We start from the raw sequence: 15,121 nt of genomic DNA, 5'->3' as shown, positions 1-15,121 counted from the left end.
TGTGCCACACGTATGCATTAACATTTACTGAAAAATATTCCAAATTCCAAATATTAGTTGTTAATTTTATTTTAAAATATATCAGTGACTGAAATGTACAGTTCCTTTTAGAATGAAGTTTATTAACAAAGTGTTATAATTGCAGCAATACAACACCTGTTTACAATGTTTTACACTGATTGTAAAAAATGTACCTGCAGTTGTTTTCCATAATATCCACTTGCAGTTAGAAAGCATTTCACAAATTATTATTACTATAAGGAAATGAATAATCGTATGTAACCAGATGCACCGTTCTGTGTGTACATTTTTAATGAGGCTTACACAAGTAATTCATGTTATCATTTATTGAATTAACATATCATTTTACAACATGTGGGCGCTGTGCCAAAAGGTGCATTCTCTTATCAGTTTTCTGTCCCTGCCACAAAACCTGCACTTTTTTGTTGTCTTCATTTTGCCCCCCTTTTTGAGCCCTCAACTTAATATGCATATGAATCATACACTTTTAAAACAATGGTTGAAAGTATTGAAAGAACATCATAAAACAGGAAAACATATCTTACCCTGCACAACTTCAACAATACAGCTACAATATGCTAATACCTTCATAATTATTCATATGTAAACAGTTTTACCTCATTATATTGCTGTTTTGTTTTTGTTTTTAAAATAATACTTACATTTGTATTCTTATTCTACTTGTATTCTTATTATTATCTGTCCGATGCAATGATTCAAGCTTATTGCTGCTCTTTAAGGCCATTAATATAGGTATGTTTATTATACACGATTAGGACTACATGTGCAATAAATGTATACATTCATATCTGCTTAGTGACCTCTAAATTCATGAGACAAACAACATTTGAGACAAACGACATGGATAATATTTACAACGTTCATAACTCCCCTCAATGTCATGTGAGTTCAGAGGTGACAATCGTTAATTTCCTCGCTGTGAGTCTGTCGCGTGGCATTGAATGTCCCGTGGAATCCGTACGGGATATTGACAGGCACCTCAGCCCTGCCCAGTTCCTTGAACGTTTTGGCATCTAACACCAGGAGGAATGTACTCTTGTCCTGGAAAGAATGAAGACAAGGGAAGAAGAAGAAAAATTACATAAATTAAAGAAACAGATATTTGTTGAAAATCTGCTTCTACTTTTTTTGTTGTTAATTTCACACACCTTTTGACATAAATAATTACCAAATGTTATTTCCTGTAATGAATGATACAAAGGCCTCGAAATCACACAGCTGGGAGGTGTCAAGAAAGTTTAAACTAGTTTTTATTATAGGCTATACACAAAAATGAATAAGTCACACCTGACTGTTAAGAACAGCTGTGACGTCCGTCTTTATCTTCAGGCGGAAGGTTTGTGTTTTAGCGTCTAGAAATGTTTTAACTAGAGGCAAATATTCTTGTGGTCAGTCTAAGACTTAGTTTAAAATGCAGACCTGGTGAAAATTTGGTAGAACTGATATTGGCATACTGCCTTAACACTTCTTATTACATGGTTTAATTGAATACTCGATTCTGATTGGTCAATTCAGAACATGTGACACGTTGTTACTCAAGTAGTACCGACCGCTGACAAGTAAGAGCTCCTGCAGATGATGTCATATATGCTGGTCACGTGACGAGATACGACAGGGGCAGCCATTTTGGCAGTCATCGCGGCAGTAAATTGACAGGCACTGGCAGACTGTCAAGGATGGTGGATAACTGCTGTGCACCAGGTTGCACAAATAGGCGTGGGAAAAAGAAAGGTGTATCGTATTATCGCATTCCTAAAGACGCGGAGAGGAGGGAGAAGTGGATTGGAGCGATTAAAAGAGCCAGGAGCCTTCAGAAAAAGACTGAAAGATGGGACCCCCCCGGCCGTTGGCTTTCGCTTATGCAGTGATCACTTCATATCAGGTGGGTGAAGGAATACAGTACAATGCTACAAAAAGTTTCTGGTCAGTTTAATTAAATTTAATTAGTTTAATTTAAGAAGTAGCACCCAGTTATTATAGCTAACGGACACTGTGATGTCCCTTTTTAACTCAACAAGTGTGGCTCTGGCGCAGCCTAGCCAGTTAGCAAGTTAGCTTGTAGCAAGCTAGTGGTAAACAAACCCGTGTTGAAATATTCCTTCTTATTTTGTAGGGAGAAAGAGTGATAATCCGTTGAGTCCGGATTTTATCCCCTCAATTTTCGATTACCTTCCATCTCCAGAGAAGAGGAGACATAAAACGAGACTGGAGGTTTTTAACAGAAGAAACAGATAAATAAAGGTAAAAAACGCCAGCCACTTTGGTTGAGTACGATCAAAAATACAAACTAGCAAGTTACAGATGCACTGCAGTAGCTATCCAAGCTAAAAAACATGCTAACGTGACACTTCCGTAGCTAGCCAAGCTAATAAACAAACAATGCTAACGTGACACTGCCTATCAAACTGGAATAATTTAATACTTACCCTTGCAGTGATGATGCCGAAGTTTTTGGATGTAAGACTCCACAGTTGAATGTTGTTTACGAAGCCGGACTGACACCATTTGTAAGCCTCCAAGCTTTTGTACGCTCTGAGGGAGTCTCCTGAGTACACTGATGGAAAGCTTACAAGATAGCTGTGGATGTCTGCGTAGCGCAAGTCGGGTACATCGTCTTCAGAGCAGGAGGTTATGCTCTTGAAAAGCACACCGGGTGAATTATATGGGTCGCTTATATTTAATCTCTCTAATTTTGTACTATAAAGCCGAATTTCACTTGAATTAAAATGAGAAGTATACTCGCTCGGTAAGAAAACACTGGCACCGGTGGTCATGTTGACTGCCAAAATGGTGGCTCCCAACCAAAAGTCACGTGACCGCAGGAGCTCTATATTGACCGTAGTAAAGGAGGATCAAGAAAGACAAAGGAAAATAAATTAGAAGACGGATTGCTTGACGTCAGATAAATCACCAGAAGAAAACAGACAGGAAGTAAACACTAACAGGAACACGGTCTGGGCTCTGCAGAGTTTAAGGACTTGTTAGTGGATCAGAAACTGTGAACAGACTTGAACAGTAACAGAAAACTTCGATCAGTGCTGCCGTAAAGTTGTTGTTGTCGCAGTTCCATCCGTTGGTGCGCCGTGAAACATAGTTTTTTTTATCTGAACCTGACTGACCTTGTTGGGGGTGATGACCACAGACATGATAACACCATCGTCCTCCTCTGTCGCGTTAGGGGATGGTACGAACACTGGCTCAGAAGGATAAAGACCAGGCTGCTCCCACACCTGTGAGTAAATACAGTAGTTGCTAATGATTTTTGTGGTTGTCGTTTGACTTGTAATCTTCAAAGATGTTTTTTTTTTTTTAAGTTTCAGGTGGAATCATGTGAGGGAGAAATACATCAAACTCAACTCACCTTCATCTGTTTCCCCTGGAGGTCCATCTTGATCAGTGTGTCTCCTACAAGATGTCTGAAGCCGCAGCCGTAGAAGTATCGGTAGGAGCGGGTGTTGTACTTGCCATAGTTGATCTGAGGGAACTCAAGACCCCCGTATTGATGAAGATCCTCTCCATGGAGGTCCTCATGGGTACAAAAGACCTGTACACAGAAAAAAAACCATGAGTCTATTTGCCTATTACAGTTCAGTGTAATCCATATTTGGTAAAGGTATATCCACCCTCAAAAAACGTGTCTGTGTGCCAAATAGAGAGTGTTTTCGGTAGGTGGTCCCATGTTATCAACCAAGTTCTCATTTATCTAATGTAGTTTTTTGCTATCAGTATGAGTTCAGATATTTTTCCTTTTAACTATGCGTGTGTCAAAGACATGTGTATTATCTTTTGTATTGAAACATGCGTACCTTGTTCTTAGCAGTTCTTATAGCAGTTGCAATGCAGTCAGGCCCGTTCAGGTTCTGGTCGTAAGGCGTATCACTGTCCACGTTGAGAGGAAGAACGAAACGCCGTGGGAAGACTCTACACAAGGTGTTATACACCTGATGGGAAATTCAGAAACATGTTTTCACCCTCAGCTAAACCGAAGCAGCCGAAGCACTTCCTTACACCAATGTTCAAAGAATTCTGAAAGCATGGAAGATAGATCTTGGTAAGTATCATCCTTACTTATCCTGCTTACCTCATCGAGATCTTCTCCGGACTTGCGCAGGTTTTGGATGTTGTAATTGGTGATTGCCTGGCCATCATCTGCAACGCACATGTCGATGATCAAGAAGCCGTCCTCCTCGTACGCGTTGATCTGGTGGAAAGTTGACAGCGCCTGGGCAAGGTACTTGATGGTGCTGAGCTAAAACATAAATCACAGAAAGCAGATCATTTTAGTTTCTTAGATAGTACAAAACTTAGTGAATTGACTGCGTTGAGTTTCAGAGTTTAGTGTCTTACCTTTCCTGTCTGCTTGTGAATCAGGTGGAAGATAGTGTTAAGTTTCGGATCCCAGTAAATGCTGTCACTGATGCTTTTACCGGTCAACTTTCCTGTCACAATCTTCAACAGGTCCATCTTTATGGGCTGCTCAATGAACACCACGTAGTTCTCAGACATTGCTATAATAGAATAAGAAGATTGCATTAATTTCAATTCAATGTTCTGAAAGCAACATTCAGATCAGTCCAATTGAAGGATTTTCTGTTTCTGTTGGGATTGTTGGGACTGCATGAATGTGACTGATAGCAGTACTTTAATTACACTATAAGGAAACTTTATTTAAAGTGTATCAGTCTTGCTTACCAACCACGAAAGATCATTAAATGCTTTAATACCCATCTTCCATATTGGATCAGTGCATCTCTACAAGAAATCTCGGCAGAATACACATGAAGATTGAATCTCACTCTTTAAACAGCTCGGTTAGCCAATGCTCATGCCTGTAAGCAATGACTTGTTTGATTTGTGTTGCTCACCAAAGCTGTGGTAGTAGGACGGTTGGCTCTTTTCTACGGAGGGAATGGAGCACAACACTGTGACTCCCTCCAGGGTTTCCCCAGCGGTGTTCTTGGTCGGTGGCACTTTGATTATGTTGTAGTTCGCTCCTATCAGCACAGATACATTTAGATTCTTTCTTACTGTATGTTCCCCAGACATGTGGGGAGCAATATTAAGAATTTCCCAGAATCAGAATTGCTTTATTTTTCCCACAAGGGGGAGGATGTTGTTCTGTACACCTAAAGAATGCAGACTCAAATCGTGCTGTTAAAACAACCTGATCGTTTTTCTAAATTACCTTTAGTGCCGTATGAATTTCCCATGTTGTAAGTTGTTCCATCGGGATCAGTGTGAGGGTGCGCGGTCGCTCCGTTCACTGCAATGAATTTGCTCCAGTCCACCTAATGGGTACATTTACATGAGTGTTATCTACCTGCAAGCCTGCTGTAAATTCACAATGGTTTATGGCTTTGTGTGTTAAGCAGTAGGATATAGGATAGATAAGTCAACGTTATAAGTTAAACTACATTCAACTCTGTGTTACCTTTTGAGTGGTTTCTAGTGTCTCAGGGTCCACCTTGTGCATGACATTGGTCTCTGTGCTAACATAATAATCCCCTTTGTAGGTCACAAAGCTCACATTGGCATTATCTGTGGCCTCTAGATTGAAGAAAAGATGCTCAAGTTAACAATGCAGCACAGGACAACCACTACAACAAGTCACATACATATTGTATTATCTTATTCTCTGGATTAAAAGAGTCAGTCATGACATTTGATGAAATACTCACTTGGTAATTCAAATCTTGACAGGAAGCGCTGGAAGAAGTTCTTACAGGGGTCCGGCATTGTGAGGGTTCCAAACTCTGACACTGTGATGCGGTTGTGCTCATTGTTGCCTCTGTAACTGTCACTGGACAGGAAGCGGCTTTTGTAAGTCACTTTGCCATTGGTTATTTTGAACTGGTGCAGGAGAGCCATACCATCAAACCAGTGGTTGAACCTGATGTTGGAGGGTGCAGGAGGAGTGAGCTTTGGGATGAAGTGGCTAAAATATACGTGTCAATACTTTTAAGATCTTTTACTCACTTCTGGTTTCCAATCTCAAACTTCCCAGGCCCGTTTCTCAAGAAGCTTCCGTTGATCCATTCTGGGATTTCGCCAGTGATGTTGGTCTCGATGGGCTCGGGGTTTTCCTCCACCGAGCGCACAATCTTCTCAATGCAAGGCAGGCCGTGAACATCTGTGAAGTGGTTGATGTTCTTCCGAGACTTGGATTTTTTAAGCACTATGGAAAAACAGTAAGAAAAAAAGAGTGTAAACAAAAAAAACAAAGAAGAAATGAAGAATTAGGACATTAAGTAATTGATTTACCTGGGCTGATGTTCTGTTGTTGTGTGATGGTTTCCATGGCTGAAGCTTTTTTTTCCTCTCCTGAGTATAAAGCAGTGTCAAAGCCTGTCTGCCGTTTCTCCAGCACTGGCAACATTTTATACACTCCTCCTGTCTGTGACGCCCCCTAGAAACAGTCAGATAAGTAAGCAAGCAGAAAATGATTTCACAATTATATAAGCCTCTGAATGACAGAAGCACTTTGTGATCACAAGATGGTACAAGTGGTCAGTTATTCACAGCTTTATCTCACTGACAAGTGGCAAAATTACTGCTGTATCAAGTAGTTGTTTTTTTTCATGTTATAACATATTAATAATAATAATATATTCTTTGATGTATAAAGTTAAATATACACCAAAGCAGATGCATTGATGATCATCTGGGGGATATTTTGTCAAACAAACAAGGGTACAAATGCTCCATCTATGCTTGACAAATGAATTACTCGAGATGATACAGTGAATTGACAGCTTTTGGGGTATCTTTTCTTGCTAACTTTTCCTTTTGGGCTCATGTGCAGCAAAATGAGTGTCTGGTATCGGCTTGTATCATTGTACATTTCACCTATGTTTATCACCCTTAAAGAGACGGGCTAATTGGTTTATGGTTGCCTGGGGACACTGAAAGGTCGATTAGTTAACTGCCAGCATGGGGCATAAAGGGTTGACTCGCTGTTCTTTATGTTTCCTCACAAAGGTTACAGACGTGAAGGTTAGATTGACAACATAATCTAAATTGCTTATATAGATTATGCAATAAATTGTATGTTTATAATATTTAAAACAGATCTCTTCACAGCTACATTAGCGTTGGAGTCTTGAAGAGTTTGGCACCCACAGAAAGTTTTTACTGGCAACTTAAGGAGAAAACTGGTCCTCTTTTCGACGTATGTGCTTTAAATACTTATGTTCTTAATCAGCTCCCACTTTGTCTTATCTATATCCATAGGAAAGAATCATGTTATGTTAGGGTGAAACAGAGGCTGTAGAGGGCAGAAGTTGAACCAAATGCTCTTACAGTATACTATGTTTACCTATGTTGCATAGATAAATTATGTGCCTTTAAAGCAAAGGGCAGCCATGCTTAGAGGGAAGTAAGGTGAAAGGGGTCTTTTTATCCCACTAAGAAGCATCCAAACTTTATTTCTTTAAGTAAATATTCATTAAGAATAACGTGCAATTTCAACTTTGTCTCGTTATTGTCTGGAGTACGCATTTTTTTGTATTGATGTTATTACTTCCAAAGGTTATTTCTCTATAAATCTGTGCTTTCTGCTGTTTGGTTGGACAACCTTGCCTCAAACACAGACCTCTTTCACTAACAGCATAAAAAAAGAACAAAAGAAGAAAGAGGAGCAGAAGCTATGTTTCACACCATAAAGGTGACAAACTAACAATATATTAACTTAGCTATTAACTGGTTTGCCACATTTCCAGAGGGACACCCAGAAAATATGAACTTTTCCCAGCACCTGAGACAATATTGAACATACTTCAAGAATGGCATTAATTTTCAATGCAAAGCTGGTTCATGAAACTCGTAGTCCTGGAACATTGACAAAACACCATCCTTCCAATTAGTTTTGTTCATAGAAAATGTTGATAACCGTGTCATGATTGCCTGGTCTATGAGTCGACGAAAATGTGTTCAGGTTTAATTGGAGTAAACATTTAGAAAATACAGCTCAATCAAAAGCAGGATAATATGCAAAGTAGCACTCACTCAAGAGTCTTAAGATTTTAAACCTAACAATTTCACAGGATTAATATAAGAGCCATAAAGGGTTTTATATCCTAATCTGAAAAGTAACTAACTAAAACTGTTGGATAATTTAGTGAAGTAAGGCGGCTTCTGCCATTAAGGGGCCCTGTTCTGCTTTTGGGGTTTTGCCCTTTCCTTTAGTGTGTTACTGTATATAGGTTTTTGTGCATGTAAACAGTCTGCAAAGGCTAAAATCTGTCCCTTACAGAGGGACGTTTTCTCAGCCTCCCCTGCCTGAAATGTCTCCATTGGACTCCTTTGTTTACTTCCGTAACATAATGGCATCACTATGTAACACTTGTGCTTCTTTTGACTAGCACTACAAAACATTGTAAGTGATAGGCTAATGGTTGACAGATCACAACAGAGCCGGCCAGTTAACCTATCAGAGCAGACTGGGCTGTAGTTTCAGACAGAGGCTGAAAAGAGGTGCTGCAGCACAGATGAAAATAGTGTACTTTGTAAGATAAGATAAGATTCAACTTTATTGTCATTGCACAGAGTACAAGTACTAGGACAACGAAATGCGGTCTCTGCATTTGACCCATCCTAGTGTTAGGAGCAGTTCAATAACCTAAGAATTACCATTAAGTACAGTAATCGAGTAAATGTACTCACTTACTTTACACCACTGTAAGTAACACATGGATTTTGTAGGTTCAAACAAATTTTGCGCAACAGTCTGACTTGTCGACGTTTTTTGGCTAGTCCGAACATATACATGTAGCACATTTGATGAAGATTGGATGATATTTGTGTGAAGGGTGTGGAAATAACCACATATTAAAAGGCAGTAACTTAGACATAAGTTATACTTCTTCTTTACTTGTTTATTTTCTTTTTAATCAACTTTAATACAATTGTAAAATGCTCTTAAATGTGTTTGTAAGTGATAAAAACTGAATAATATATTATAATATAGCACTGTAAAAGGAGCCATTTACATGTTGATGCTCCTTAAGTAACATTTCCTCTGGTTTCCCTGGTAAGATAAAATAAAATATTGGCGTCGTGTGATATTTGGAAAAAAAGCTTCGGCTATGTGCTTTCTGGCAAATCTCCCAAAATGTCAACCTATTTCTTCAATGTAATGATGTCATGGAGAGAAACACCAGAGGTATTATTTCTAAAAGTACTGAAATCATTTTATCCTAATATGCAGCGATTATCTCATGTAGGAAATTCCCACAAAAACACCAAATGTCCTGCAGCAATCATGAAAGTGAGACCACTTTTCAGAAGTATCCTCTGTCAAAGCAATGGTGTGTCAACATTGGATATTCACCCCAATAATAAAACTCCCCTGAAGATGCCTTTATTCGGTTTACATGATGAGAAAGAGGCCAGATTTAACTGCTGTAACACTGTGTTTGTATTCAAACTGATTTATGCATTTTCACTCATTTGGTCATTTATAACTTGTTATGTTGGTTACACTTTTTAAAGTGTATCCACCATTTACAAATATAATCTATTTTGTTCTCTTTGATTTGTTAAGGACAGAATGAACCCAAAATTCCCACTTTTTCATGGTGGAAACAAAGAGTAGCTTGTGTCTGTTTGTCAGAGCTGTATAATTAACGCTGCCATAACTATCTAATAAAAGCCAAGCTCAAACCACAGTACCAACAATCACCTCAGTGTTTATTAATGATAACCCCGTATTCATATTGCTGCACATGAACTGTATGCAGTCTGCATGTACACATATCACACCCAAGATATAGAGTGGTGCAGTTATAAGTCCTATGCCCAGAAAATGTGTTAGTATTTTGAAAAAATGGTAAATGGTGCTTTGTCGGCAGTTGATGTTTGCAGGGTTTCCCGGGGGAAGATGTTGTTCGATTGTATCTTCGACTCAGACGAGTCAAGCAGAAAATAGAGGGAAAGACCCAGACCCCAGTATGTATGCTCGAAAAGTAGGTCTGTGTCGGAAAGCCCTCTGGGGCCAAATGTCTCACAAAGATCCACTCACACAGACATCAAGAGGAGATTTTGTTCAACAAAAATAAAAATAATAATTTTTCTCATCTCTATGCGGAGTAGGGGTAATGACAACATGTAAAATACCCAGGCGAAAAAAAGAGGAGCCTTGTTTGCAAACCTAAAAGATATTGTTTAGTTGATCAAAAATAAAAAGGGCTCACTATGAAAGTTACAAAACAATCTGAAGACAAAGTAAAACAACAATAAACACTGTAAAAACATATACACACTTACCAAAACACTCAGAAAAACTAAACTAGATCACACATCTCACTCAGAGACAACACACTACACATGCCGCACTGGCACACAATGCCGTCCATACAGCTCAGAGGAGAAGGAGGGGTGCTGCAGCTCCTCAGGCCTTCATACAGGCCTGGCATCTGGAGGGAGAAAGTAAGGGGGAGAGAGATGTACACAAACTAACCGTGGGACCTAACGATATTTACAGCCGTGGAAAAATGAACAGACAACTTTAGCATTATAATTTTCTCCTGTTTTATTATTTATAGATATGTCTTGATAAATGATTTTTATTTTATAAACTACTGACAATGTTTCTCTGTGGTGGGATTTATTAGACACCGGAATGGCTGCCACACATGTAGAGATAAAGATTTAAGAAACATTTGGAGTGGTCTCTTGAATTCTTCCAGAGCTGTATATAATATCCCTATCCTACAGGCAGCCTCACAGTTGTCAACATCATCATCCTCAAACACCTGCCTCGAGGAGATAAAGGCTTGGATGAAACAAAACTTCCCACAGCTAAATAGCTTCAAAACAGAGGCTATTTTGCTTGGCACACTAAACCAGGTCCAGTCATCCCCAATACCAACATCACCTTTTCTGGCCAAAACGCACCCCTTCCTCATCAGTTACCGACGTGGGTGTAACACCCATTGGACTCCTTTGTTAACATCTGTAACATAATGACATCACTATTTAACGTCTCTGCTTCTATTGGATAGCGCTACAAAACATTGTATGTGATGTGAGGTTAAGTGGTGGGACTCTAAACCGTTGACCAATCACAACAGAGCCGACCAGCTGACCAATCAGAGCAGACTGTGCTCTGGTTTCAGACAGAGGGTGAAAAGAGGTGCTGCAGCACAGGCAGTATGTAATAAAGACTACTTTTGAACACTAAAGCATGTAAACATGTCATAGTACAGACACAACATACACATATGAACCTGAAAATGATGTACTCTTTAGGTACAATAACCTAAGGATCAGAATTAAGTACAGTAATCAAGTAAATGTTCTCCCGTACTTTACACCACTGTAAGTAACACATGTATGTTGAAGGTGCCAAAAAATGCTGCGCAACTGTCTGACTTGTCGAAACAAGAATGACCAACTATTCCGGCTAATCCGAACATACACATGTAGAATATTTGATGATATTTGTGGAAGGGCCGTTGAAATAAGCACATATGAAGAAGTAACTTACGCATAACTTACACTAGCTTATAAATTGGCACAACAAATCACTTCCTCTTTGGCCAAAAGCTGAACATTTCACCTAGGGAGCATTACAAAACTCCACCCTACTCTCTCCCGGTTGGATGCTGAAAAACTCGTCCATGCCTTTGTCACCTCAAGGCTCAACTAATGCAACGCTCTCCTCACCATGACTCACTCCAATACAGAGCAGTACCCACCCATCAGTGCATCCATGGAAATGCTCCTTCCTACCAAGGAACTCATTTCACCACAAAACTCCTCCACACGCAACCTCCGTTTCACAAACAAATATTTGCTTCACCCCTTCAGGATCAAGCTCCATACAATGGGGTATCGAGCTTTCTGTTCAGCCGCTCATCACCTGTGGAATTCCCTTCCAGACCAGCGGAAGGCTCCGCAGGCCACTAACTCTAAAGAAGGGCCTAAAAACCTCTTTTAAAAAAGGCTTTTCCTAAACTTGTGTTTTTATGTATGTCTTTTATGCCCCTACTGTAGCACTTTGGGATTGCTTTTAGCTATGAAAGGTGCTTTACAAATACATTATTATTATTTGTATATTGTTGTGATTGTATAGAGCCTAACATTTGTGTGGGGTATCTCTGGATAGACCTTCTCAAACTTTGAATTCAGTGTTGGCTGAGGTGTGGTGTTGCTGGATCTGAATAGCATTATCTTAGCTCAACTTCATTTCACCTCTAGGGTACAAAGGCTATTCCCAATTGGATGTCTTAATTGGTTATCTATACTGCCACTAGTGTTTAGGAGGGGTCTCATGCTGAGTAGGGCTAACTGGAGTTCATCTTCAACCAATCAAAGTCCAATGTTTGCACTCTTTCTGCCCCTGTTTGACAGCAGCTGAAAGCTCCACTTTGTTTACATCCAGTCATCTTTTTCTGTCGGCCGCCTGACTCTGAACAGGTCCTGTTCAGTGGGTTTATATGAACGTTTTCTAGGAAAATTGCCTTATATGCCACCCCTTGTAGCATTTAAGAGTGGAGGAGAGTGGCGCTGTGTGCTGTAAAAAAAAAATAAAGGTTCTCAAGTATGCAAAGAGACTTAACAAAGAAACGAAAATGAACAAAACAAGATGGAATTAAATGATTAAAGGATTTGTTAGGTTGGCAATACAAATAAGTAGTGTCATCTGCATTAGTACTTTTTATCCAATACAAACCAATAAAGGATTCTAGTTCAGCTTACAATTGAAAAACTATCATCAAAAATTCAATTATAGTATAAAGTTCAAATCTTTTGGGAGTTTTGAGTATTGAATGTTGTCTCCCATTGCCGCACGTACAGTGATTTGAGGAATAATAGAATTTTTTATAAATAAAAGTTAAAGAAACCCTAAATTTTATGTTATCTGAAGGTGATGTGTTGAGTAATCTCCATGTACTGGAAGTCGCTACTGTGAAACCACCATGGTCACTGTTAGAAAAAGTAGTGGGGAACCTTTTTTTCAGCCATACAAACCCTACTGCATCAAGCCCCCCTGCAAACAAAACACTAGTAATGTAGGCTAACATTTCCTTGCTAACAAAGCTTACTATTTTCTGTTCCATCATTTCTAACATTAACCTGTTGCAGGTCCAAAGTGCAGCATTTGGGTTACTTGAAATACACCCCAAAAGTGTGAACAGTCCTCGAGAATGTACATGTTCTCTTAAGCACATAAACCTTAAATCTCATTCTCAAGTGTACAATTCTTTGGTCAGGCTATTTCCAGAACCTTTTTAACAAATGATCCTTTTGCAAAGTGGTGGAGACAAAGTGCGCCATTTCCGAAAGTGGTGGTGTCCCCTGCGTCCTCAGTATAAATGAGGGTTAGTTCACTGTCACGCGGATAAGGAAGTCCGGACCCAAATGCAGTACAAAAGAGGTATTAAGAACTATAAGTGAGCTCTATCAAATCAAAGCTGTTACCAGTACACAATAAAGTAACCGGCATAGTAAGACAAAGGTAAAGTAGCAAACAAACCAAGGGACAAACAGGGATGAGACAAGGAATATTTCAGACACCAGAAAGTTTGGAAGCTAAATCATTACGGGAAGACAATGATGGCAGGAAACATTCATCGGGGTCAATGACAACGAACTGACAAAGAACACTTGGACAAACAGCCATATATAGAAACAGGACTAATTACATTGACAAGACACAGCTGGAGAGGTCATGTAAAGACACAAGGGCCATTACAAAGGCCAGAAGAAACATAGGAGGTAAAACAAGTCATAAAAGAAATTCACAACCGTCGTATAGCTCAGTGGGTAGAGCAGGTGGCCACCCCATATACTGGGGTTTGATCCCCATGCGGTGGACCCAGGTTCGAATCCGGCCTGAGTCCCTTTGCCGCGCGTCTTCCCCTATGTCTCCCCGTTTCTGAACTGCACTGTCACTGTATCAAAGGCACTGGTTGCCCAAAAAATCTAAAAAAAAGAAAGAAATTCACTTCCAAAATAAAACACACAACATTTACTTGTTTTTTTAAGCTTCTAATCTCATGTTTTGGTAGCTGTAGTACAAGTACAATCGTACGCTGAAAAAAAACATTTAGGGGATTGATAGAGTTACAAGTCAAACCAAAGGTTGGAGAAGTACTCAGATCTTGTACTTGAGTAAAAGTAGAAGTACTAGAGTGTGTAGGATGACTCTGTTACAAGTAAAAGTCATGCATTCAAAATGTTACTCAAGTAAAAGAACACAAGTATTTAAAATATACTTAAAGTACCAAAGGTAAAAGTACTTACTATGCAAACATTTCAGTATAATATATATTATATGTTAATATGTTTTGTATATATATATATATATATATATATATATATATATATATTGTAGTGGAGTAAAAGTACAAAGTAACATATAATAGAAATACTCAAGTACTTCATAATTGTACTTTACTACAGTACTTGAGTAAATGCACTTAGTTGCTCTGAAATACACTGTAAAAGGGTAAAATTCTGAGACGTTAAAAGCCATAAATCCCACTTCACCATAAAATCCACAAGAAAAAATTAATACAAGTTATAAAAAAGGACTGGCAGTCTTTTTTTTATCTCATCAATGATTCTATCAGCGATAGTGAAATTACCTTTGCCTACAATGATTTGATCTATCAATACACCATCTTGTTTTGTGTGCCATATTGTTGAAGCACTTTGAGCTGCACCTTATATATGAGAAGTGCAATACAAAAACCTTTAACCCTCGAAGAGGCTGTTGACTGATGGTTTGCGTCACTCTTTGATAGCAATATGGTGGAATTAAGACAGAAGATTAGTGCCTTCAGATCCTAAAATGAGCCTTTCCTGCAGTTATCCAGGGAATATCCCCCGGGCCATTTCTAACTTTGACCGTGTAGCATCCAAATATCTAGACAATATTGTGGGGCAGCTCTGAACCTCCACCTGCTGCTTAGATCTGCTTCTACCACATTTTAAACCGTTAAAACTGTTTTTTGTGCTTTTCGCTTGAATTCTTATAAAAAATCTACTGCCCTCTTCAGTTGAGTGTATGTCGTTCTGAAGAAATTCAATCTCAATGTGACAGTTATATACATTTTCATTCCTTAGCAAAATG

At 39.0% G+C, this 15,121-nt stretch overlaps 1 protein-coding gene across 1 annotated transcript in view; it reads right to left on the bottom strand.

The window, feature by feature from the left end:
• Positions 1–289: 289 nt before the first annotated feature.
• The window catches only part of bco2b (beta-carotene oxygenase 2b), a 20,235-nt gene continuing 5,403 nt past the window's right edge, over positions 290–15,121 (bottom strand). The window contains exons 2-13 of the mRNA XM_063907102.1: positions 6,304–6,448; positions 6,019–6,217; positions 5,721–5,932; positions 5,474–5,589; positions 5,228–5,330; positions 4,908–5,036; positions 4,390–4,550; positions 4,124–4,291; positions 3,849–3,983; positions 3,404–3,586; positions 3,162–3,272; positions 290–1,083 (exon numbers count right to left, since the gene is read on the bottom strand). Coding sequence (XP_063763172.1) covers positions 931–1,083; positions 3,162–3,272; positions 3,404–3,586; positions 3,849–3,983; positions 4,124–4,291; positions 4,390–4,550; positions 4,908–5,036; positions 5,228–5,330; positions 5,474–5,589; positions 5,721–5,932; positions 6,019–6,217; positions 6,304–6,418 — 1,785 coding nt within the window. The 5' untranslated portion in view covers positions 6,419–6,448 and the 3' untranslated portion in view covers positions 290–930. The remainder of the gene's footprint in view (positions 1,084–3,161; positions 3,273–3,403; positions 3,587–3,848; positions 3,984–4,123; positions 4,292–4,389; positions 4,551–4,907; positions 5,037–5,227; positions 5,331–5,473; positions 5,590–5,720; positions 5,933–6,018; positions 6,218–6,303; positions 6,449–15,121) is intronic.

Source organism: Eleginops maclovinus, chromosome 18, assembly GCF_036324505.1.
Source record: "Eleginops maclovinus isolate JMC-PN-2008 ecotype Puerto Natales chromosome 18, JC_Emac_rtc_rv5, whole genome shotgun sequence".
Taxonomy (NCBI): Eukaryota; Metazoa; Chordata; class Actinopteri; order Perciformes; family Eleginopidae; genus Eleginops; species Eleginops maclovinus.
This window is presented reverse-complemented; position numbering and strand designations above follow the sequence as displayed.